Below are 19,722 nucleotides of genomic sequence, written 5' to 3' on the forward strand. Positions count from 1 at the left end.
CAGTTTAGTCTCAAAGGTACCAAACTAAAATTATATACAATAGCAATTTGTCAATGTTTTTCTCAAGATTTCAAGTGAAAAGCCTAGCATATAATTTAGCATACTGAAGGTGTATATGTGTGTATGTGTATATAAGTAGATACAAAAGTATCCAATATTCTCCACAATTTAACTAGGAAAATCTGAGAAGAAGCATTTGCCTAATTTTAGTAGAACTACAAAGATTTTCTTTTATAGGAGATTAATTTTATTGACTATTTTTGTATTCAAGGTAAATACCAGTCAACATTGAGTATGGGCAGATGATCCCAGTTAAAGATTACAAAAACATGGAGAGACATAAAAAGTACACATGTGAGGATTGTGCTTAATAAAAAAAAGGCAAATTTTAAAATATCAAATTATTTAGTCACGGTTTTCAAATCTGGACTTAGAACCTCATGTCAGTATTATTTTAGCTTAGCTTTTCAGCATACTTTAAGACTATCTTTCCTAAATATAAATTTAATGTCAATTAGAATTAAATCATAAATTGGGATAAACAGAATTTCCATTTTTGTCATATTTTATATTGACCTATTTTTCATTACTGATACTTCAATTTCAAACAAATTTTATTACAGAGTAGCATTATTTATGTTTTCTCCATTCTGGATATCTAGTGACATATTAATTACATTTGGAGTTAATTATAATTGACAGAAGTTTATGATTTTATTATTTATAAGTAATACAAACAAATTTGAAATTACTGCTATTACCAAAAGTTGTCTTATTGTGAATAAGAAAAATTAGCTTTCCATTACTAATGTTAGTGGTACTTAAAATATAATGATCATCAGGGGCTACTTTCTCCCTAAACCATTCATTTATAGACTATGTATGATAGCAAATAATGGTAAAGAAGATAAAATAAAACCTGATATATTAATGTATAGTTTTACATAATATATATTATACATATTATATATAAGACATATATTGCACACATATAATATACAGAATTGTAATTTGCAAAGAAGGAAGGAGTAAGTGGGGAGAAAGGGACATTTACTCAATATGTGAGACATGGCCCCTATGATGATTACCTCATTTAGTCCTCACCAAGATCCCACAAAGTAGATAGGATTATCCCCTCTTGTTATGAGGAAACAAAGACTCCAGGCGGTAAAGAAATGTATGCAAGGTCGATGAGATAGCTGGTGGCAGAGAGGGACTCAAATCATGGTTTATTTAATTCCAAAGGGCTTTCCCTTTGCAAAAAACACTGGAGAAACAGCAGTGGCACATTTAGGAACACTCAGCTCCAGGCAACACAGTTTGCACAAGATCAAAGAAGCTGAGGCAAAGCAGCATGAATTGTTCTTGAAACGATGGTTTTCATAAGAAGAGTTAATAAAAGGTTAGTGTATTTGGCTTATTTTCTGTACAACCATAACACTCTTTTATAAGTACTTATAATGTATTAATAGTCACTCATTTTCTTAACTGCCTCTCCTACTGGAATGAGTTGTGGAAGGGCAGGAACTGTTTTGCTCACCTGTTTATCTCCCATATTTTCCTCTGCTTTCACCTGACCACCCACCTCCCATGCCCAAGCAATCAGTGATCTGATTTCTGTCACTATAGTTTGTATTACCTAGTGTTTTACAACTAACAAAAGGAATCACACAGTATGTACTTTCTCTCTTTTTTTTTGCCTCACTTCTTTTACTAAGCATAATTATCCTGAGATTCATCTGTCTGAGATTCATTCATCGTCACTGTGTGCATCCACAGTTCATCCTTTCATAGTGCTGGGTAGGATTCCATGGTACGGATACACCACATTTTGATCATTCCCTCACTTGTTAACATTTGGGTTGTTTCCAGGGCCCGGCAATTACAAATAAAGCTGCTGTGAACATTAATGTACAAGTCTTTGTATGAACATATATTTTATCTTGGGTGAATACCTAGGAATGGAATGCCTGGATCATAAGGTAAGTGTGTATTTAAATACTAGGGACCCGTCAAACTATTCCAAAGTGGTTGTGCTATTCTATGTTCCCACCGGTAGTGCATGATAGTTCCTCTCACGTCACATCCTCACCAACACTTGGTGGTGTCAGTCTTTTTAATGTTAGATATTCTAAGAGATGTGTGGCAGAATCTCAATGTGATCGAAATGTGCATTTTCCTAATAACTAACAAAGTTGATCATCTTTTTTATGTACTTATTTGCCATCCATTTTTTCTTCTTAGGTGAAGTGTCTGTTCAAGTCTTTTGCAAATTTTTTATCAGGCTGTTTTCTTATTGTTGAGTTTTGATAGTTCTTTATATGCTCTACACATTTTACAAAGATTTTTCTCCCAGTCTGTAACTTGTCTTTTCATTTTCTTTTATAGTCATTATATATTCTTTTAGTGTGAATAGTCACGTTTTGCAATAGAAATGACGTTTGTTTAATGAAATGCTTTCTCAGATCCTGCTCGATATGTCATAATATATGATGTATGTACTATATTAACTTTCTAAAATCTGAAAAATTCTAAACTCTGAAACACATATGGCCCTACAAATTTTAGAGGAGACATTTGCACCTCTAACCTCTCCTGGAATGTTCTGCCTGTGGTATGACTAGCGGTAAGTTCCTATAATTCTTCAAAACTGTCCTGAGGTACAATCTTATTTCTAACATCAACACACTTCCCCCATCCTCCTCCTCATCATAGAATTAAGCATTCCCAGCTTTGTCTGCAGTGATTATTAAGCATATTTGTTGAATGACACTATGTGCTTCAGCACCATATAAGGAAAAGGGGAAAAGGCAGTGGGGAAAAAAGTACAATAATCCCTACCCCATACCTTTGTTTAGCCCAGTGCTTGGTATAATGACAGGTGCTCAATAAATACTTACTGAAATAAATTAAAACTATAGATATTTATTAAGGAGTATCAAACAAAGACTTTATGGGGCTGGCCCATTTATTAAGGGGTATCAAACAAAGACTTTATGGGGCTGGCCCAGTGGCCCTGGGGTTCATGGGTTCCCAGGCACGGCCCTACACACCGCTCATCAAGCCATGCTGTGGCAGTGTCCTACATCCAAAATAGAGGAAGACTGGCACAGATGTCAGCTCAGTGACAATCTTCCTCACGCAAAAAGGGTAAGATTGGCAACAGATTTTATCAAAAGAGACTTTATCAAGGGTTGGCAAACTATGGCTCGCAAGTGAAACCAGGCTGGTGGCCTAGTTTTATACGGCCCCTGACTTAAAAATGGCTTTCACATTTTAAAATCATTGTTCAAAAAAAGAATATTGACAAAAATTATATCTGCCCTCAAACTAACTATTTACTACTGGCTCCTTATAGAAAAAGTTTGATGATCCCTGGTTTATACTATTCTCACTGATGAGCAGGGAAGTTACTGTGAAAGAAACCAATTTTTATTTATAAAAATGAAAAACTGAACATAACCCATGGACAATGGCTTTGTTATAAAAGATCTAATACATATTATATTGTCACTAAATTATATTATCACTAAAGGATAAATACATGAACTATGCTAATACATGCAAAAGTCTACAGAAAACAGTAAGTAAAGGAGATAGAGTAAAGAACAAGATATATACTTTATGCATATCTTTCATATTTTTGAAATAAAACAAGGATAGGAACAAACGTCACAGTTTTAAGGTAGGTTTTGGTTTATAGTGATGGTATTCGTGAACATTTTAGTTGTTTTGATGACCCTGATTATACCACACTAAAAACTTATTTATATATAAAAATTTAAAAGGGGTTTATAAAAGGGGTTTATATAACTCACCCAACTATTTGATAAATATCTCCAGATTTTCCTTCACGTAATTTCAGGATCCAAGCACCTGGGTTTGCTTTTAATTGAAAATATCCCTTTTAAGATGAGAAAAATATGATCATAGTTAAATGACTAAAAATATACCCAACTGTTCAAGAAAGATTATATATGAATCATCCAAGAAAGTGTTTACTAACTGTGGAATGAATTCTATAAATGATTTCCACAGAAGGAGGTTTTGCAATAACCAGTAAAAGCACATTCTGAGAGCATGCTTCCCTCATTTTTGTTTTATTTATCTTATTTAAGGATTCAATTTTGTTTCCTGGGAGCTGTTCAGCAATAGGAGAATAAAAATTATTTCACCTTATTATTAGGAAAACTTCGAGGATTTCACCAAAATATCTAATTAAATATCATCAATTAAGTACTTATAATACTTACAAGATTGGCCATCACTATTGTATCAACCACAACAGGTTTATTTTTTGTGCCGAGTGTAAACTGCAGACCCCGAGGAGGTTGATCTGTTATTACATCAAAGCAGTGTCCTTCAAGTAACAGATATTCTAGTTCATACTCTGCTGTAACAGTTCTCTCAATCTATGGAGAAAATATGTCATTGTTTTTGGTATCAGTAAGTCTCATAATACAAATTTTGTAATAAATAAATGTGATTATTTTAATATTAGCCAAAGCATCTTGAGGGGCAACTTCAAGTCTTTCTTTTACACGAAGGAACAGTTGAATCAATTTCTTGAAGACCAACGTTCATGATGAGTATTTTTTCCCTTCCCATAACATCAGCTCTACTCCCATCTTGTGATATATGCACCAATTTCACAAGCAGGAAAGATGTGAGCATGAACGGATGCTCTGTGAGTTATAGTATTCAAAGATCTCTTCAAGTCAGATTTAGATGGGAAACTTCTCAAAGATCTGCTTCATTTGCTGTTGCCCTAGAACTCCCACTTCAGACCTGGCAAGACAGCCAACCTATCGTCATCTATTGCCTTTCTTGTCATTTTTTAAAAATTAATGTTTAATTGTTTTGCAGTCAAACTAACATATGCTCATTAAAGAAAATTTAGCAAACGTGAGAAAGTGGAAAAGAGAAAAAATAAAAATCACCTACAGACTAAACATTCATAAACAAATCAAACTCACTGATTTCTATTTCTTGTCATAAATTTTTTTTTTCCTAAGAAAGTGTAACCTACTTTTCATTTAATATAGTTTTCTAAGACATGTCCTTATCTCTATAAACACCCTTTTAAATGGCTGGACATTCCAACTGTTTCCAGATTTTCCTCTATTAAAAATGTTACAATAAATATTTTAGGGATAAACCTTTTTCTCTACTTCACATGAAAAATATAACCAATCATGAAAATAAATCAAATGGTAAGTGACTCTTATGTAGTTTGGCAATTTTGTTGAGCAGATAAGACAATGATGCTATCTATATTTACCTTTATTTCACTATAGGTTTTTGACACTATTGTTTAGTATATTTAGGATACGGAGGATTTGAAAATCTATAGTGTATGGGTTTGTTTTTTTTAGAGATTGGCACCTGAGCTAACATCTGTTGCCAATCTTCTTTTTTTTTTGTTCTCTTCTTTTTCCCCAAAGCCCCCCAGTGCATAGTTGCATCTTCTAGTTGTAGGTCTTTCCGGTTGTGCTATGTGGGACGCCACCCCAACATGGCTTGATGAGTGGTGCCATGTCCACGCCCAGGATCCGAACTGGCAAAACCTTGGGCTGCTGAGGCAGAGAGTGTGGACTTAAGCACTCGGCCATGGGTGGCACCTATTGTATAGTTTTTTAACTGTGATTGCCACAGAAATAATTACAGTACTTATGTTCAGCATTTTTTCTTGAGTCTAGTTCTCATAATTTTACTGTTTTTAAGAACAAGAAATAAGTAACTTCTTTGGAAACAGTATTCTTTTCAACCACTTTAGTTTGGTTCTGAATTGGTTGTTGAATTATTACAATTCCAGTGATGAACTTCACATACTTCCTTAGCCTGTGTCCACAGTCCTACAGCACTTTGATGGAAAGATTTAGAGGGGACAGTCTCAGAATAGGAGAACACTAAAAGTTAGAAAGAAATCATAATATAGTTCAATCCCTTCATTTTACAGACAAGCAAACTGTACCCCAAAGTGATTATGAAGTAAAGCTTAACTATTTTTTATTATGAATTAGATTAGAATTATGAATTAGGGCAGAGTCCAGATACATTCAGTTTGTGCCTAATAATATCTTCATTTTATAATATATTAATGTGAAAATTTTTCTTGTCCCTATATATTTGTATAACAGACATCAATTCTGTTGACTTATTCAAACCACACCACCAAAAACAGCCAAGCTGTTTTTTAAAGAGTTCTTTCTAGTAAATACTTTAAGTTTTATAATAATTTCATAAAAGTGATTTAAGTTAAATTAATTCCTATTATTAAGGTTTCTTTTCAGCAAGAATATAAAAGCCAGTGATCCTTTTTGATGTTCACATCTCCTTTATATTTTATCTCTTCTAAATATTAACTGTTCATATGAGACATGAATTTAATACCTTTCAAATATAACTTCGGGTGCCCATAAATATTACTAAATAGAAGTGTTTATTGTATTGTTCTGTGGCTGAATAGTTAAGAAGTTAGCTTCTTCCTTTAAAAAAAGTGTAAGTTTAATTATAAAGATGAAGATTTGGATTTATTAAGATTATCTATGGCAGTCAAAGAGGAATTCTTCGACAATTACATTGGTAATACATCAATTGGTAATACATCACATCAATAAAACTGATGTCTAAATTATTTATATTTCAGAGTGGCAAATAAATTTTTTCTGTGAATCCCTTTTAACATAGCCACATCCTATTTTCCTTTAGCTATCTTTTATTTACTCATTTCCTGTTTACTGGGCAGACGACCACTACTGTTTCAGGCATTGTGGTATCTCTCAGATACAAGCTGTGATCAAACAGAACTGCAGAGTCTTTGGATGCAGTTCCCACAAGCTGAGAACCACCCCTGAACTCAGGTAAAAGTGTCTCTCACTTTAAGCTTTCCTGTAACCCACCTTTGGCACCTTTAATTATGGCATTAATAGTGGTTGTGCAAAGAACAAACTCCTGGTAACAGAGAATTTTTCTACATCCAGCTTTTTTCAGGTGTTTATGTAATGTTCAGGAGTTAGATGCAGCAAGGAATACTTTCACAAGCTAATGTGTAGTGACAAATCTCTCAATATTAGTCTGATTTTTGCCAGGGTGTGCTTTTTTCATTTACCTACAACTCCTCCTTTCTATTCTAGCAAGTGTCTTTACTTTGTTATTTCATATTCTTTTAGGATAGGTGTAGGTAAAATTCTAAGTATGTACAGCACAAGTGGAAGAGAAGAGCCTTAGAGGTGGGTAACCTTCACAGCTGCTAGAATTTATATTTCCTTCCGGTTATTCATATAATCTATGAAGACAGAAGAAATTATTTCTTTTTATTTCAGTCTTCTAAAATAAATACAGCTACTGTCCATTTAAACAGCTTCTAAAAAGACATTGCTATATTTGCCACTCACAACAAAAAATGTTTAATCTCCATTAATTGTTTAATAGTTGCTGAAATTTTTCACCAGCAGATTCAATTCAAAATCTTTTCTAAGCTGCACTAATTCTCCTACCACAAACTTTTTACCCTTTTGGTTAGAATCTTTAAAGCTACCCTATTGATAGATATTGCTGAACTCAATGAAGAATCCAATAGACTCATTTAAAAGATCCAACCCATCATGAGGAAAAGAGGATTTTTTTTTTTTTTACTTCTTGCCAAATTCATTTCTGAATTTGCCCTCACAGATTTTATTATTTTGCTGTCTTTCTATTCTTTCCTTAGATTTAAAGGACTGATTTCAGAAGACTGCTACAACTGAGTTTTAGGTTTTTCCTCAGATGGGTAAAGTTGGGGGTATCGGTGAGTATGTTTCAGGGAAGTGAATTAGGATCCCACAGACTCTATTCATGAGTGGCTCAGAAGAAACCTGCCTAGAAGGAAAATCTTTAGACAAAAAGTAACACGTGAGAGGCATGAGAAAAAAATACGATGAACAATCTTAACCAAATTATTAGAGGTACAATGCTTATGCCTAGGTCAAGGCAATGGCAACATTCTGAAGGAGCTTGTCACACACAGTTGGAAATAGGTGAGAGGCCATGCACAACCAGGCAAGAGGGAGGACAGCGAGAAGGACGTATTTTCTCTCCAGTTTCTGGATACCCATTCTCTAGGTAAACTCCCCTAAAATTCTTATGCTTTTTGTGGTTTCTGAATCTCTTCCCAATTTTTGAATGGAATGTTTTGAAAGACTCAGTGTATTTTAAAATAGTCTCCTCCTCTTTTTTGTGCTGAGGCCGGAGTGACAAAAGGTGGGGATGAGAAGTCTGGTCATTGCCTGGACAAGGGTCATGCTGGAGGCGATGGGAAGCAGTGCACCCAACCTACAGTACACGAGTCAGCTCTTTTTCCTGCTTTCTTACCCTAATCTTGTTAGGACTGCGTTCTCCGGCTATGAGCTATGGGGCAAAAAAGAGTTTCAGACGGAACTGCTCCTTTCTGAGTTAAAAACAAAACCTGAAGGGCAAAACAGGTACTTAACGGTGTTGCCCTAACTCACCACGCACCCATCTCCATATTTTTTACATTGTTCATCCTAGAGTAGCATGTATGAACCAGGGGTCTGAAGCAACAAAAAAGGCAGGTGCAGGTACGAACTCGGAAAACTACAGAAGCTGAATTTGGAAGTTAGGGAAACTCAAAAATCAAAGGAAAGACTAGATCAGGACCTAGAATCGTAAAGAAGAAAATTCTGGTGAGCAGCCATAGTACAATCACTCATTTGCTACAGTTATCGTAGCTGATAAGAATTGATCCTATTTGTCTTCCTTTATATAACTTTATGTGATAACTTACATCCTTTAAGTGAATATTATCAAGGTCACAGTTGCTGTGCACTGTTTCTACCAACCAGCCTTCAGGAGTAATCATGTTGAGCGTTAGAAGGGGTGATTCCGGGATATCCAAGAATTTTGCCACTGGTCCAATATTGTCATTAGCCATTAACATCAATTCTGGTTCCAGAACAAAACGGTAAAAGCTGTTGACAGAATATAAACAAAAACACATACTGTGACCAAAATTGAGATTTCCTCTGTCTAAAATATTTTAAAACTGAAAATGGCTTAAAAACGTGACCAGAAAGTCTTTATTAAAAAGATTAAAAACACACTGTTCTGTAGAAGAGCTAATGCTTATAAACAGTGGAAAATTATCTTGTTTATATTATTATCTATTATAAGACTGTGTACATTATTACACCCTTGTTAATTATTTCTTAATGAACACAATTACAATCCCTTTAAGATATACTGGTTTATGCAGCTTCTAGTATTTCATGATCTGTTCATCTTTTTTTTGTTGTTTTTTGTTTGTTTGTTTTTGAGGAAGACTAGCCCTGAGCTAACTACTGCCAGTTCTCCTCTTCTTGCTGAGGAAGCCTGGCCCTGAGCTAACATCGTGCCCATCTTCCTCTACTTTATACGTGGGATGCCTACCACAGCATGGTGTGCCAAGTGGTGCCATGTCCACACCCGGGATCCGAACCTCCGAACCCCGGGCCACCGAGAAGCGGAACGTGCGAACTTAACCGCTGCGCCACCGGGCCAGCCCCGATCTGTTCATCTTTTAACTGATCCTCCTTTAAACCTGACCATGGTCTATTTTTCAGCCATTGTACTGGCTCTTAGCACCACTAATAATATGAAGAGAAACGATAACCAGAAAGCAAGTAAGATTCAAGCTAGAATCTGGTACCAATTTTAAAAATTCAATTAAAACCAAAGAGGATTGAGTTGAAAGCAGCTGCTTATTAACAGAACTTTCACAAGTACCTGAAGTCTTAATGTATCTTAGCCTTATCTCCCAATATCATGCACAATAAGAATTAGTTCTGTTATTAAGCACAGTGACTGTCACTATTTTGAGACTGCAGTCGAGGTGTCAGCTGTGCTGTAGTTAGCTCAAGGCCGGAGCGGGCAAGGATCTACTTCCAGGTGAGGCAGTTCCTCAAGGGCCACTGGAATAGAGCCTGCAGGTCCTCACTAGCAGTTGGCTGGAGACGGCCCACAGCTCCTTGCTACAAGGGCACCTCCAGCAAGCTTCGTCAGACAAGCACTCAAGAGCAAGAGAGAAAATGCCAGCAAGACAAAAGTCACAGTCTTTTACAACCTAACTGCAGAAGAGACATTACAGCACTTTTGCCATTTTCTGTTCACTAGAAGCAAATCACCAGGTGCAACTGAGGCTCAGGAATAATCTACACAGAGTGTGCATCCCAGGAGGCGATGATCAATGCAGCCATGCCTGAAGCTGCTTATAGCAGGCGGGCAGAGTAAAAAGTAAGTGGGTACAAGGGGACTGGAGAGAACACTCATGAAGCAAAGGTGCAAAACACGCGCTTGGTTTGTCAAATGCAGTGGAAACGTCGTCAGGTAAGAAGCAGCCTTAGGATGCTGCAAACAGCAATTTCTTCGTGATTTAGTAAAAATGATTCAGCTGTAAAGAGGAAGTTAAGGCCAAACTGCAGTGGGAGGTACAGTGAATGAGAGAGGAAGCGGGGTATGATGAGTCTTCGAAGATGCTGAAATGAGAGAAAGAGTGGAGAGGAGCATCAGGGCTCTAGAGGAGGAGAAGTTAAGGGAACACTTTCTTTTTTTAAATGGAATAACTCTTAGGACTGAAAGAAACAAGCTAGTAAGGTGGCTAAAGACAGGAACAAAGGGACTCTGTGACAAAGCAAGGATCCAGAACAAACAGAAAAGCATGGGATCAAAACAGAGAGGGAGTATCTGCCTTAACCAAGAGGAGGGAGAGCACATTCTCCCGCTACCGCAAGGGAAGGCTGGGGAGGCACAGCAGACAGCGGAGGAATGGCAGCAACTCCCACCCATAACCTCTATCCTCTGAGCAAGAGACGGCATTCTAACAGTAAAGGGCTGGGAATTAATGTGTCAACTATTTTGCTTGATACATGCCATTGAGTAAATAAGACTCTGTTGAACTCATAGTTTAAAAACAGTTGAATGGTTTTCATCTCGTGCAGTATCAGTTAAGCATGTTGCAAAGAAAAAATAAAAACAGGTCCAGTAATTACGGTCCTCTTTTCATCGCAGCATTTGCAAATCTTTCAAGATGAAATTACGTTCACTTAGACTCACCTCTTTAAGGGGGCTTCTGAAAGCTTACCCCTGCAGTTCATGAACAACTTCACCTTCATGTTGATAATCTTGCCAAGTACCTATCAGAAAAAAAATTTCCCATATTTGATATTAAGTCATATTAATAGCTAACATTCAGCAAGCATTTACTATGTACTGGGCGCCACACTCACATTTTATATTCATTATCTCTTTTGATCCTCAAAACATCCTTCTGAGGCAGCTACTTTTACATTTGAGGCACAGAGAGATGTGGTGATCTGCCCAAGATCACACAGTTAGTCATGGCACAGGTAAGCTTTGTATCCAAATAGTTATTTCATTGACCAAGGGCTATACTGCCTACCTTTTGCCTGATGTGACTTTCTTTCATGGTATCTAAATTTCCTTAGTACTGAAGAACAATCAAATCATTATTAGAGTCTTGACCTGCAAATACAAAGTGTGACCTCACAACAATGGTGAGGATGACCTGATCCTTTTGGAAATTCACTTATTGTAAGAGATGTAGGAAGTTCTTGCCTACATACAGATAAAATACTCTGTTTTCTTTTCTTTTTCAACTTTATACCAATTATGGTTAATAAATTATCTCTGATCTATTTCAGTTAAGCATAAGAGGTAGGAGACCTATTAATTTATTAATATAATTAATTATTAATTTTTATAGCCTCCACTTCTACATAGGCAACAAGTTAGTGAAGATTTGAAAGATATTAGACAAAAAAGAATACATGTAAAGGGGAAAAAAAACATCTATGGAACAGAAAGGATGCAGGCTTGATGAAGAATTACAACATACAGACTGGGGATTTAAGAGTCTTGAGTTTTAATTCCCATTCTGTCATTCCTCATATTTGCTACAACGGAGGTCCCTGAGCCACTGTTTCTCCCAAGTGTTAAATGAGATACTTTCCATTTTTTCCAATAAATTAATTTATGCTTTACAGCATAAATTTTCTCTATAGTAAAAAATAATGTTACATGAAGTGCTCAGTTGCTCAGAAATAAAGTATGCTATTATTAACAGTTGCCTTAGCAACTCCAGGCGGTTGCACTTGGACTGTGAGATCAGAGAAATAAACTTGAGTCTTGAAGGTACTGTTGGCTCTGGCCAAACCTATTGAATACAACCTTCAGGTTTCCACTTCCCTTAGCTTCAACTGTTTGGCTAATGTTACTTATTACACTTTAAGCTTCAACTAATTAAGCTTAGGCATCAGTTTCTCCAGGAGCCATTCTCCATATCTGGGGAAAAATGAAGACAGGAAGACACCTGTATTGGTCTGCTCAGGCTGCCATATTAAAATACACAGACTGGGTGGCTTAAACAACAGAAATTTATTTATTTTAGATCAAGGTGCTGGTGGATTTGGTTTCTGGTGAGGGCCCTTTTCCTGGCTTGTGGGTGGTAGCCATGTTGCGGTGTGCTCACATGAACTCTTCTTTGTGCTTGTGAAGACAGAAAGAGGTCCCTCTCTCTCCTCCTCTTCCTATAAGGCTATCAATCCTATTGGATTAGGGCCCACCTCGATGAACTCACTTAACCTTAATTATGGCCTAAAGGCCCTATTTCCAAATACAGTCACACTGGGGGTCAGGGGTAGTCTAACATATCAATTTTAGGGGAGAGGGAGGTAACAATTAAATTCATAGCAACACCTAAACTTGGTACTGCCATAAGGCCCTGTGCACAGCTCTATCATTCATTTTCTATATTGAAATATGACAACTATTTAAAATGTTGCATAGAATAAAGAATCTTGAGCACAGATATTTGATTATACTTGAAAACAGCCTTGAAAGATTAATTATAAATTTTGAAATAAAAGTAGTATATAATAAGATGTAAATATATATAAAATACATTATCTTACGATCAGTAACTGTGACATTTTCTGTGCTTCTCTTGTCAATGGATCAACAATAGCAATGACATCAAAGAACATATCATTCTCTTGAGGATTTATCTTTATAATGCTAATAAAATAGAAAATAAGATGAAAGATGATCAGTTAAATTTCTTCAATTGCCTAGTTAATCTTAATCCTAGCTACATACATTCTTATAAATTGCTTTCTATCTCATTGGATTAAAAAATTCTGGTTATTTCAAAGAAGAAAATGCAAATTTGAAAGTCTAATGTTCATGTTCAATAAATTAGAAAACTAGAAAGAACTGGAGAAAACGAAAGTAAGATTTTTATGAACAAGAGATTTTAGAAAACTCTTCAAAGAATAACACTATTGAAAATTCTGATAATTTTAAGCCCCCCAAATTCTCATGGATCATACAATATAAAAAATAAAACCAGGGTGTTGTGTTAGTTGAATATATTTTCTAAGATATTAGAATGATAAAATTAACTATTCAGTACTTTTATTAAGTTTAATATTAAAAAAACCCAACATCCTATAATAGGAATGTTCAGGGAAAAAAACACCCCAATTTATCACTTTAACTCCAGTCATCCTCTCCTCATCTCCTCCTCTCTGTCCTTTTCACTTTGTCTTTCATTGATCTAAGTTCTAAGTTAGAAGAAGGACTAATCTTTAAAGGAAAATGTTGAAAGGAAAAAGGCCAGTGGGAAATAATCAATTCTATCTTGAATACAATTAGAAGTTAAAAGTATACATTTAAAGTACAGAATATTCCAGTTGAATAACTGCTTTAACACGGTAATAATACAGGAAGTCAGTTTGAGATGTATGAATTAAATATTTCGCATATTACAAAGAGAAAAAGATTACCAAATAAAGAGGTACACCTGTAAAATTACAGGGATATTAGTCTTCTTTCGTACACACACTATAAATATCTAGAAGACTTTGCAGTGAAAGGATTAATTTCTTAGCAATTAAATAAAAGCTAATGTAAAAGTCACTTCAAATATGGGTCCCCTGATGTAGAGAAATGAAAGACATTTTATTTTATATGCAGTTGATATGATTTACTTATGTTAAAATACAAGTGGCAGAATCAGACAACAGAGCCTGCTGGATAACTATTGCTAGAAATAAGGGATACAAATCAGATGTTTTAAGTTAAAGTGACTATCTACAATCATTCATTCCTTTAGTTATCTTGGTGAAAATTTTACAGATTACTACCATACTTGTAGCACTACTCAAAACTGGTCATTTTCTATATGCTTTCTGAGATGTTATTATGGTGAAAGTAGGCATCTATGTACTGCTACTTGAAGGTTTTCCCCCCAGACTATTGCCACTTCTGTGAGGTTGTATGAATCAGAATTCCAGAGTCCTCATCATCTACTTAGATGTGTGTTGGTGTAGATGCAGGACAATTTTCTGAGCAGAATCCTGAGCCTATTACGAGGTGTCACACTGACTTATCTAAGAATGGAAACAGAGCATCCCTTTTCTCAGGCAACATTCACAACTCTATGCTAACTCTATATACATCACCTTTTTAAGGCAGCAGATTTCCACTCAATTGCCAAGAAACTATTGCTACACTTCATGCCATTAGTCAGGAGAAATAATGTCAAGCACACTGACAGTCAACAATTATTAAAAGCTTAAATCACAGAAAACACAGTGAAGAACAGCTTGAGGTATATGAAGTTCATCAACTCTTAGATACACAGTCATATGCTGCTTGACAAAGGGGCTATGTTCTGAGAAACGCGTCATTGGCTGATTTTGTCATTGTGAGAACATCACTGAGTGTACTTACACAAACCTAGATGGTATAGCCTACTACACTTCTAGGCTATATGGTACTGCTGTCATACATGTGGTCCATTGACCAAAATGTCATTATGTGGCACACGACTGCACTAAACACATTTCAAACAGGTCAAAGCAGTAGAAAGCCGGGTACTCAGCCAATATTGTATTCATTCTGTGTAGAATTGTTTTACTGAATTAACTTTGTTATGATACTATCAGTTTATGTATAAAAACAGGTCAAATCATCTATTTTAAGGATGTTAAAGACACTGCTCATTATACAGAATTATCTTTATGAAGATTCCTAAGAGAAATTCCTGTCTGTCCTTTACTAAGGTTAGTTACATTTCACCTGAACAACTCATTTGTTTTCATTCGTGAACTCTGCGAATGATGTAAACTGGAATTTCTGGCATGCTCAAGGGAGGCAGGCAGGCCAGCCACTACTCCAGTGGTCTACAAGGCCTTCTTCGAGACCTTTAGCATCACACACTTGCATCTGTCACTGCAAGTTCCTGGCATGACGGGGTGACAGGTCAGGGTTGCTATTTTTGCTTTTGGCAAAGATGGCGGAAGAATATCAAATCCACATACTCTGGAGAGAAGGCCACAGGGTAATATAGAAATTCAACAGAGATCCTTCAGGGCTGAGAAAAATGTAACTGTGCTTTTCATTTTTCACTTTCTTCCAGATTTCAATTTACCCCTACCTTTTTCTTTCTCCTTTTGCAAACAATCTATAACTTACCTTGTTAAATTTAAATATTCTCATAAAAATTTAAATTTTAGAAGGAGGAATTAACAAATATATTAATATAGCAATAATATATTTATAATAAATTTTAACATATTGGCTCCATACAAAAGCAGACTGCCAAAGATATAATGCTGCATAAAAAAATACACATATGTATAGTGTATATAACTAAAAAGCTGTAATTGAATGAATTTTTCAACGTGATTATAGAAATATATATATTTTCTCATGAAATAATATACCTACATAACTATAAAAATATTGGAAATGTATAAATTAAAACAAAAAGTGACTTGAAGTTTTTGCTCATCTCTGTAGCATACTGTATTATCCTAAATTTTAAAAAATTAACAGTATGTGACATGCATAAATTTATATATAAAATTGAACTATATTATAAAATATTATAATAATTATCCTTGATAGGAAAAAATCAGAAGCAAACTCTTTGATAGATGAAGAATGGTATTTCTAGAGACAATTACTAAAGGTGATAATTTTAAGACACTGCGTGAGCTCGGAGAATCTGTAATAAGAGTAATAAAAAAATGTAGTATAGTTACTTTTACAAGTAATGAGGCTTTCTAACAAAGAATATGGGCTTATAAATCACTGAGGAATCAAACATATGATTATGGTTAAACTGCCTTTATTCTTTCCATCTTACCACTAGGGCCTGACAGAGCAAATCCTTGGACTCTTGGTCCATGCAGTAGCTTTATAATGCATCAACTTCACTAGGCTGAACTACATTTTGCAGAATTCCCTTTCCCTCACATTTCTGGTTTGGGTGGGCCACAAGAGAGATTCTCAGGAGGTGGGGAGGGCAGGAGAGGGGCAGCAGTCATTTTCGTAGCTCACCCACTTTGTCACTTATCTGCTGATTCACCTCGTTGGCATGAGACACCTTCCCCAGGACCCTCCCTCTACGTCTCTGACTCCTGGGTCATGCGTGTGTGTTTAGCTTTGTGACAAAGGGCTCCCAGTGTCGGCAGGATGCCCACTATATATCAAGGTCAGAGGCAACAAGAACTGACACAGGTTTCAGTCCATCCTTGTGGGGTTCCAGCTTGCTCTTGATCCCCCACCTTTACAACCACCTTTCCTTCCTCACTGCCTGCCCTGTGTACTTGAAGCTCCAGTATAGAAGTCAACAGCCTTGCAGAGACTGCTTAACCAGCTCCCACAACTGCATTAGGTCAAATCTTATAACACTCTTTTATTTATTTATTTTAAATAAATATTTTAAATAAATAAAGTCTTATCTATACACTCTCCATATACACATGCACACACATAACAATGTTTCTACGGCTCTGATTGACACTGACTATATAGTCTAGCAATGCTAATGTGTTTTGTTCTACTTTTCCTAGGCTTCCAAGAGAAATAAAATCCAAAGTCATTGTTTCTTCAATAAATTAATATCTTCAATCAGGTTATGAGTAAGTCTTGCTGGCTTTTATCCTACATTTAAGGTAGGTATTCACATTTCTTCCCTGATTAATGTGAGTTAATTTTATAGTTAAACCTGAAATTTTCAGGTTCAATCTTATTTCTCTTATTTTCACGTTGTGAGAGAAACCTCACTATTTGTGTAACAAATATGCAAAACAACTAGCTACAATGCATTAAATATCTACTATATTCAAGGCAGGAGACCTTCAACTCACAAAAACCCTGAAGGGTAGGGATCATCATCTATATTTTACAGACTAAAAAACTGAGGCTAAGAGAGGGAGCTAGATAAGTGGTAGATTAGGATTCAAATATTAGGGTTTTTTGACAAAAAAGCTCATGCTGTGCCACGCGACCAAAGTTGATCTAGATAAATATATCATACCAACATGTGTAAACACACAGAAAACAAAAGTTAAATGCTTAAATTATATACATGAACTCAGAAAATTGTGGATTACTGACTTTGCGTGTTAAAAAGAAGCAGGCATTAGACGAGTTATGTATCATTGCATAAACATAGATATAAACCAATACATACATACTACATATCCATTTACAATAATGCCCCAGAAATAAACAGAAAACACTGGAGACTTGTAAACCACTGTCACAAAGTTACATCATATCCTTCCCTCTGTGGAAAATAAGGCAGGAGGCTTCAAAGCAGCAGGACACATTGACTGATGTGAAAGCTAGAGAAAGAAAGCAGAGACTACACCACCACAAACTATAAAAGATCAAACGTTTTAGACGTTTCATGTGGGAGTAAATCATTCCAAACACATCAAAATTCCTAAGTATAATTTAATGGAATGGTAAAGTGACTAATGTTTACAATGATAGTTTTGAATATTCTGTGTTAAATTACTTCAGCACATGGTATTTAAGAGATCAAAAACGTTTCCAAAAAGAATTCTATTAAACGTGTTTAAAATACTTAATTAAAAGTATTGAATCTCAGTTATCTGAAAAAAAAGAAAATGAAGACTTCCTTCTCAACAGTGCTAGATAATTTCTTTAAAAAGTAATTTTCCCTGAGAATGATAACACTACACACGTGTGAACAGATCTCAGCAGAAAGCTTTCACAGCTGGAGCACATCGCATCTTCTAACAGTAAATGTGAGCAACGTAAGATTGCATCCACCACAAAACCAGAAAACTGACAAGGAGGTGCAGCCGTTTTAAGTTTGTGTTAAAGTAATTTGTCTCAATTTAGTTTATAGGAGAAGTGATTACAAAAATATTATAAGATAAAATACGTCTGTCGTTTGGTTACATAACGTCTAACTTATTTTTCCCCCAATTTTAAGTGGTGCTTAATTCAAAACAAAGGTTCCTTTCTGGGGACACAGATAATTGCATGTTTGTAGACAGAGCTTAATGAAATTTATTTCAAATATCTTAGAGGACTTGTATACAGTGAAATTATAAACTAGTTTATAATTCTAAAACTATTTCTCTGATGGCTGTCTTCAGAAACCTAATTTTTGTGAAATAAACTTTTAACCAAAAAAGTGTTCCATGGATAAATAAGTTACGCAACTACTAAATTAACCAAAAATAAACTTTTCTTGTGTTTTCTTTTAGTTACACCACATCTCATAAACCGTTAATACGTTGATACACACTGACAACCTGCCCCCTCCCCCGCCCAAGGACGCAGTGTTCTCTAAACTTCGTTAACCAGAGAACAGTTTTTCTCTCAGAATATATCTGTCAACATCTCAGAGTAGTGTTCCACAGAATACATTTTGGGACATGCTATATTTGGGACATGTCTACATTTTATCAATCAGAATTCTTTAGTAACTGAGTCTTTTATACATTGAGAATATAGAGATATTATCATTTAGTGCAAAAATTCCAAATAGTCTTGAGCATGAAAGAAAGATAAGAATAAGACAAATCATATTAGGTATAACTTACTTGAAACTTCATATCCTATATATACCATTCCTTTATTTTCTAGAATATACAACTAACTGGAATTTCTTTCCCTAATCTCGTCAAATACTTTATTCTCTAACACAGAACTTTTAATTCTACTTTCAAAGCTGCTATATTATGACTACAAATGGAAACCGTAATTGAGTACAGGATGCAATGACAGAAAACACAGCACTATTACATTCTTACCTGTGACTCTCTTTCAGAAATGTGACATCATACCGAGATGCATGTGTAGGCAAAGAGGAAACAAGGGCGTCAACTTTCATAATGAGGTCATTCATGCTAGATAAACAAGATCAACAATATATGAGCATTTCGGGAAGAGAAAGATCCATATTATATGTCATGATTAGTGCCTCAAGAAAGGGGACTTTAGTATAAAATATTTCCAATAGACAAACTTTAGATAAATGATTTTTCTTCCACACTTGTCAGTAAGTAGAATTTGTCAGTTCAAAGCAAGATGATTGTTGCTTTTAAAATCATCCTACTTTCTCTTATCATTGATATGATCTTTAAACGCTTATATTGATAAGTCGTATTCTCAACAGTGTCTATAAGAATATGGTGAATCATTCCATTCAAATCAATACTTGCTGAGTGCTGGTTATGTGTTCAAGCATTGGGGCCCATGTCATGTAGGAAAGAAAGGCAGAAAGAACAAAAAGTAAATAATAGGGTATTTACTTTCAAAAAATTTTTAATATAGTTAAGAAGCCCAGATTTCTATGGTTTCAAATTAGTTTGAAAACTAATTAAGGTTGCACAA

At 35.3% G+C, this 19,722-nt stretch overlaps 1 protein-coding gene and 1 long non-coding RNA gene across 4 annotated transcripts in view; one reads left to right on the plus strand and one right to left on the minus strand.

Annotated features, from left to right (window-relative positions):
• Positions 1-19,722, minus strand: part of UGGT2 (UDP-glucose glycoprotein glucosyltransferase 2) — a 184,724-nt gene that overhangs the window by 39,573 nt on the left and 125,429 nt on the right. For all 3 annotated transcript variants that reach the window (XM_001916487.5, XM_023621731.2, XM_023621734.2), the window contains exons 24-29: positions 19,140-19,235; positions 12,966-13,068; positions 11,089-11,168; positions 8,786-8,969; positions 4,254-4,412; positions 3,819-3,904 (exon numbers count right to left, since the gene is read on the minus strand). In XM_001916487.5, coding sequence (XP_001916522.1) covers positions 3,819-3,904; positions 4,254-4,412; positions 8,786-8,969; positions 11,089-11,168; positions 12,966-13,068; positions 19,140-19,235 — 708 coding nt within the window. The remainder of the gene's footprint in view (positions 1-3,818; positions 3,905-4,253; positions 4,413-8,785; positions 8,970-11,088; positions 11,169-12,965; positions 13,069-19,139; positions 19,236-19,722) is intronic.
• On the plus strand, positions 1,245-11,020 carry LOC138918556 (uncharacterized). The gene is made up of 4 exons (XR_011428050.1): positions 1,245-1,402; positions 1,873-1,982; positions 7,966-8,103; positions 9,320-11,020. It is a non-coding gene; the product is annotated as an uncharacterized lncRNA (long non-coding RNA).

Source organism: Equus caballus, chromosome 17, assembly GCF_041296265.1.
Source record: "Equus caballus isolate H_3958 breed thoroughbred chromosome 17, TB-T2T, whole genome shotgun sequence".
Classification (NCBI taxonomy): Eukaryota; Metazoa; Chordata; class Mammalia; order Perissodactyla; family Equidae; genus Equus; species Equus caballus.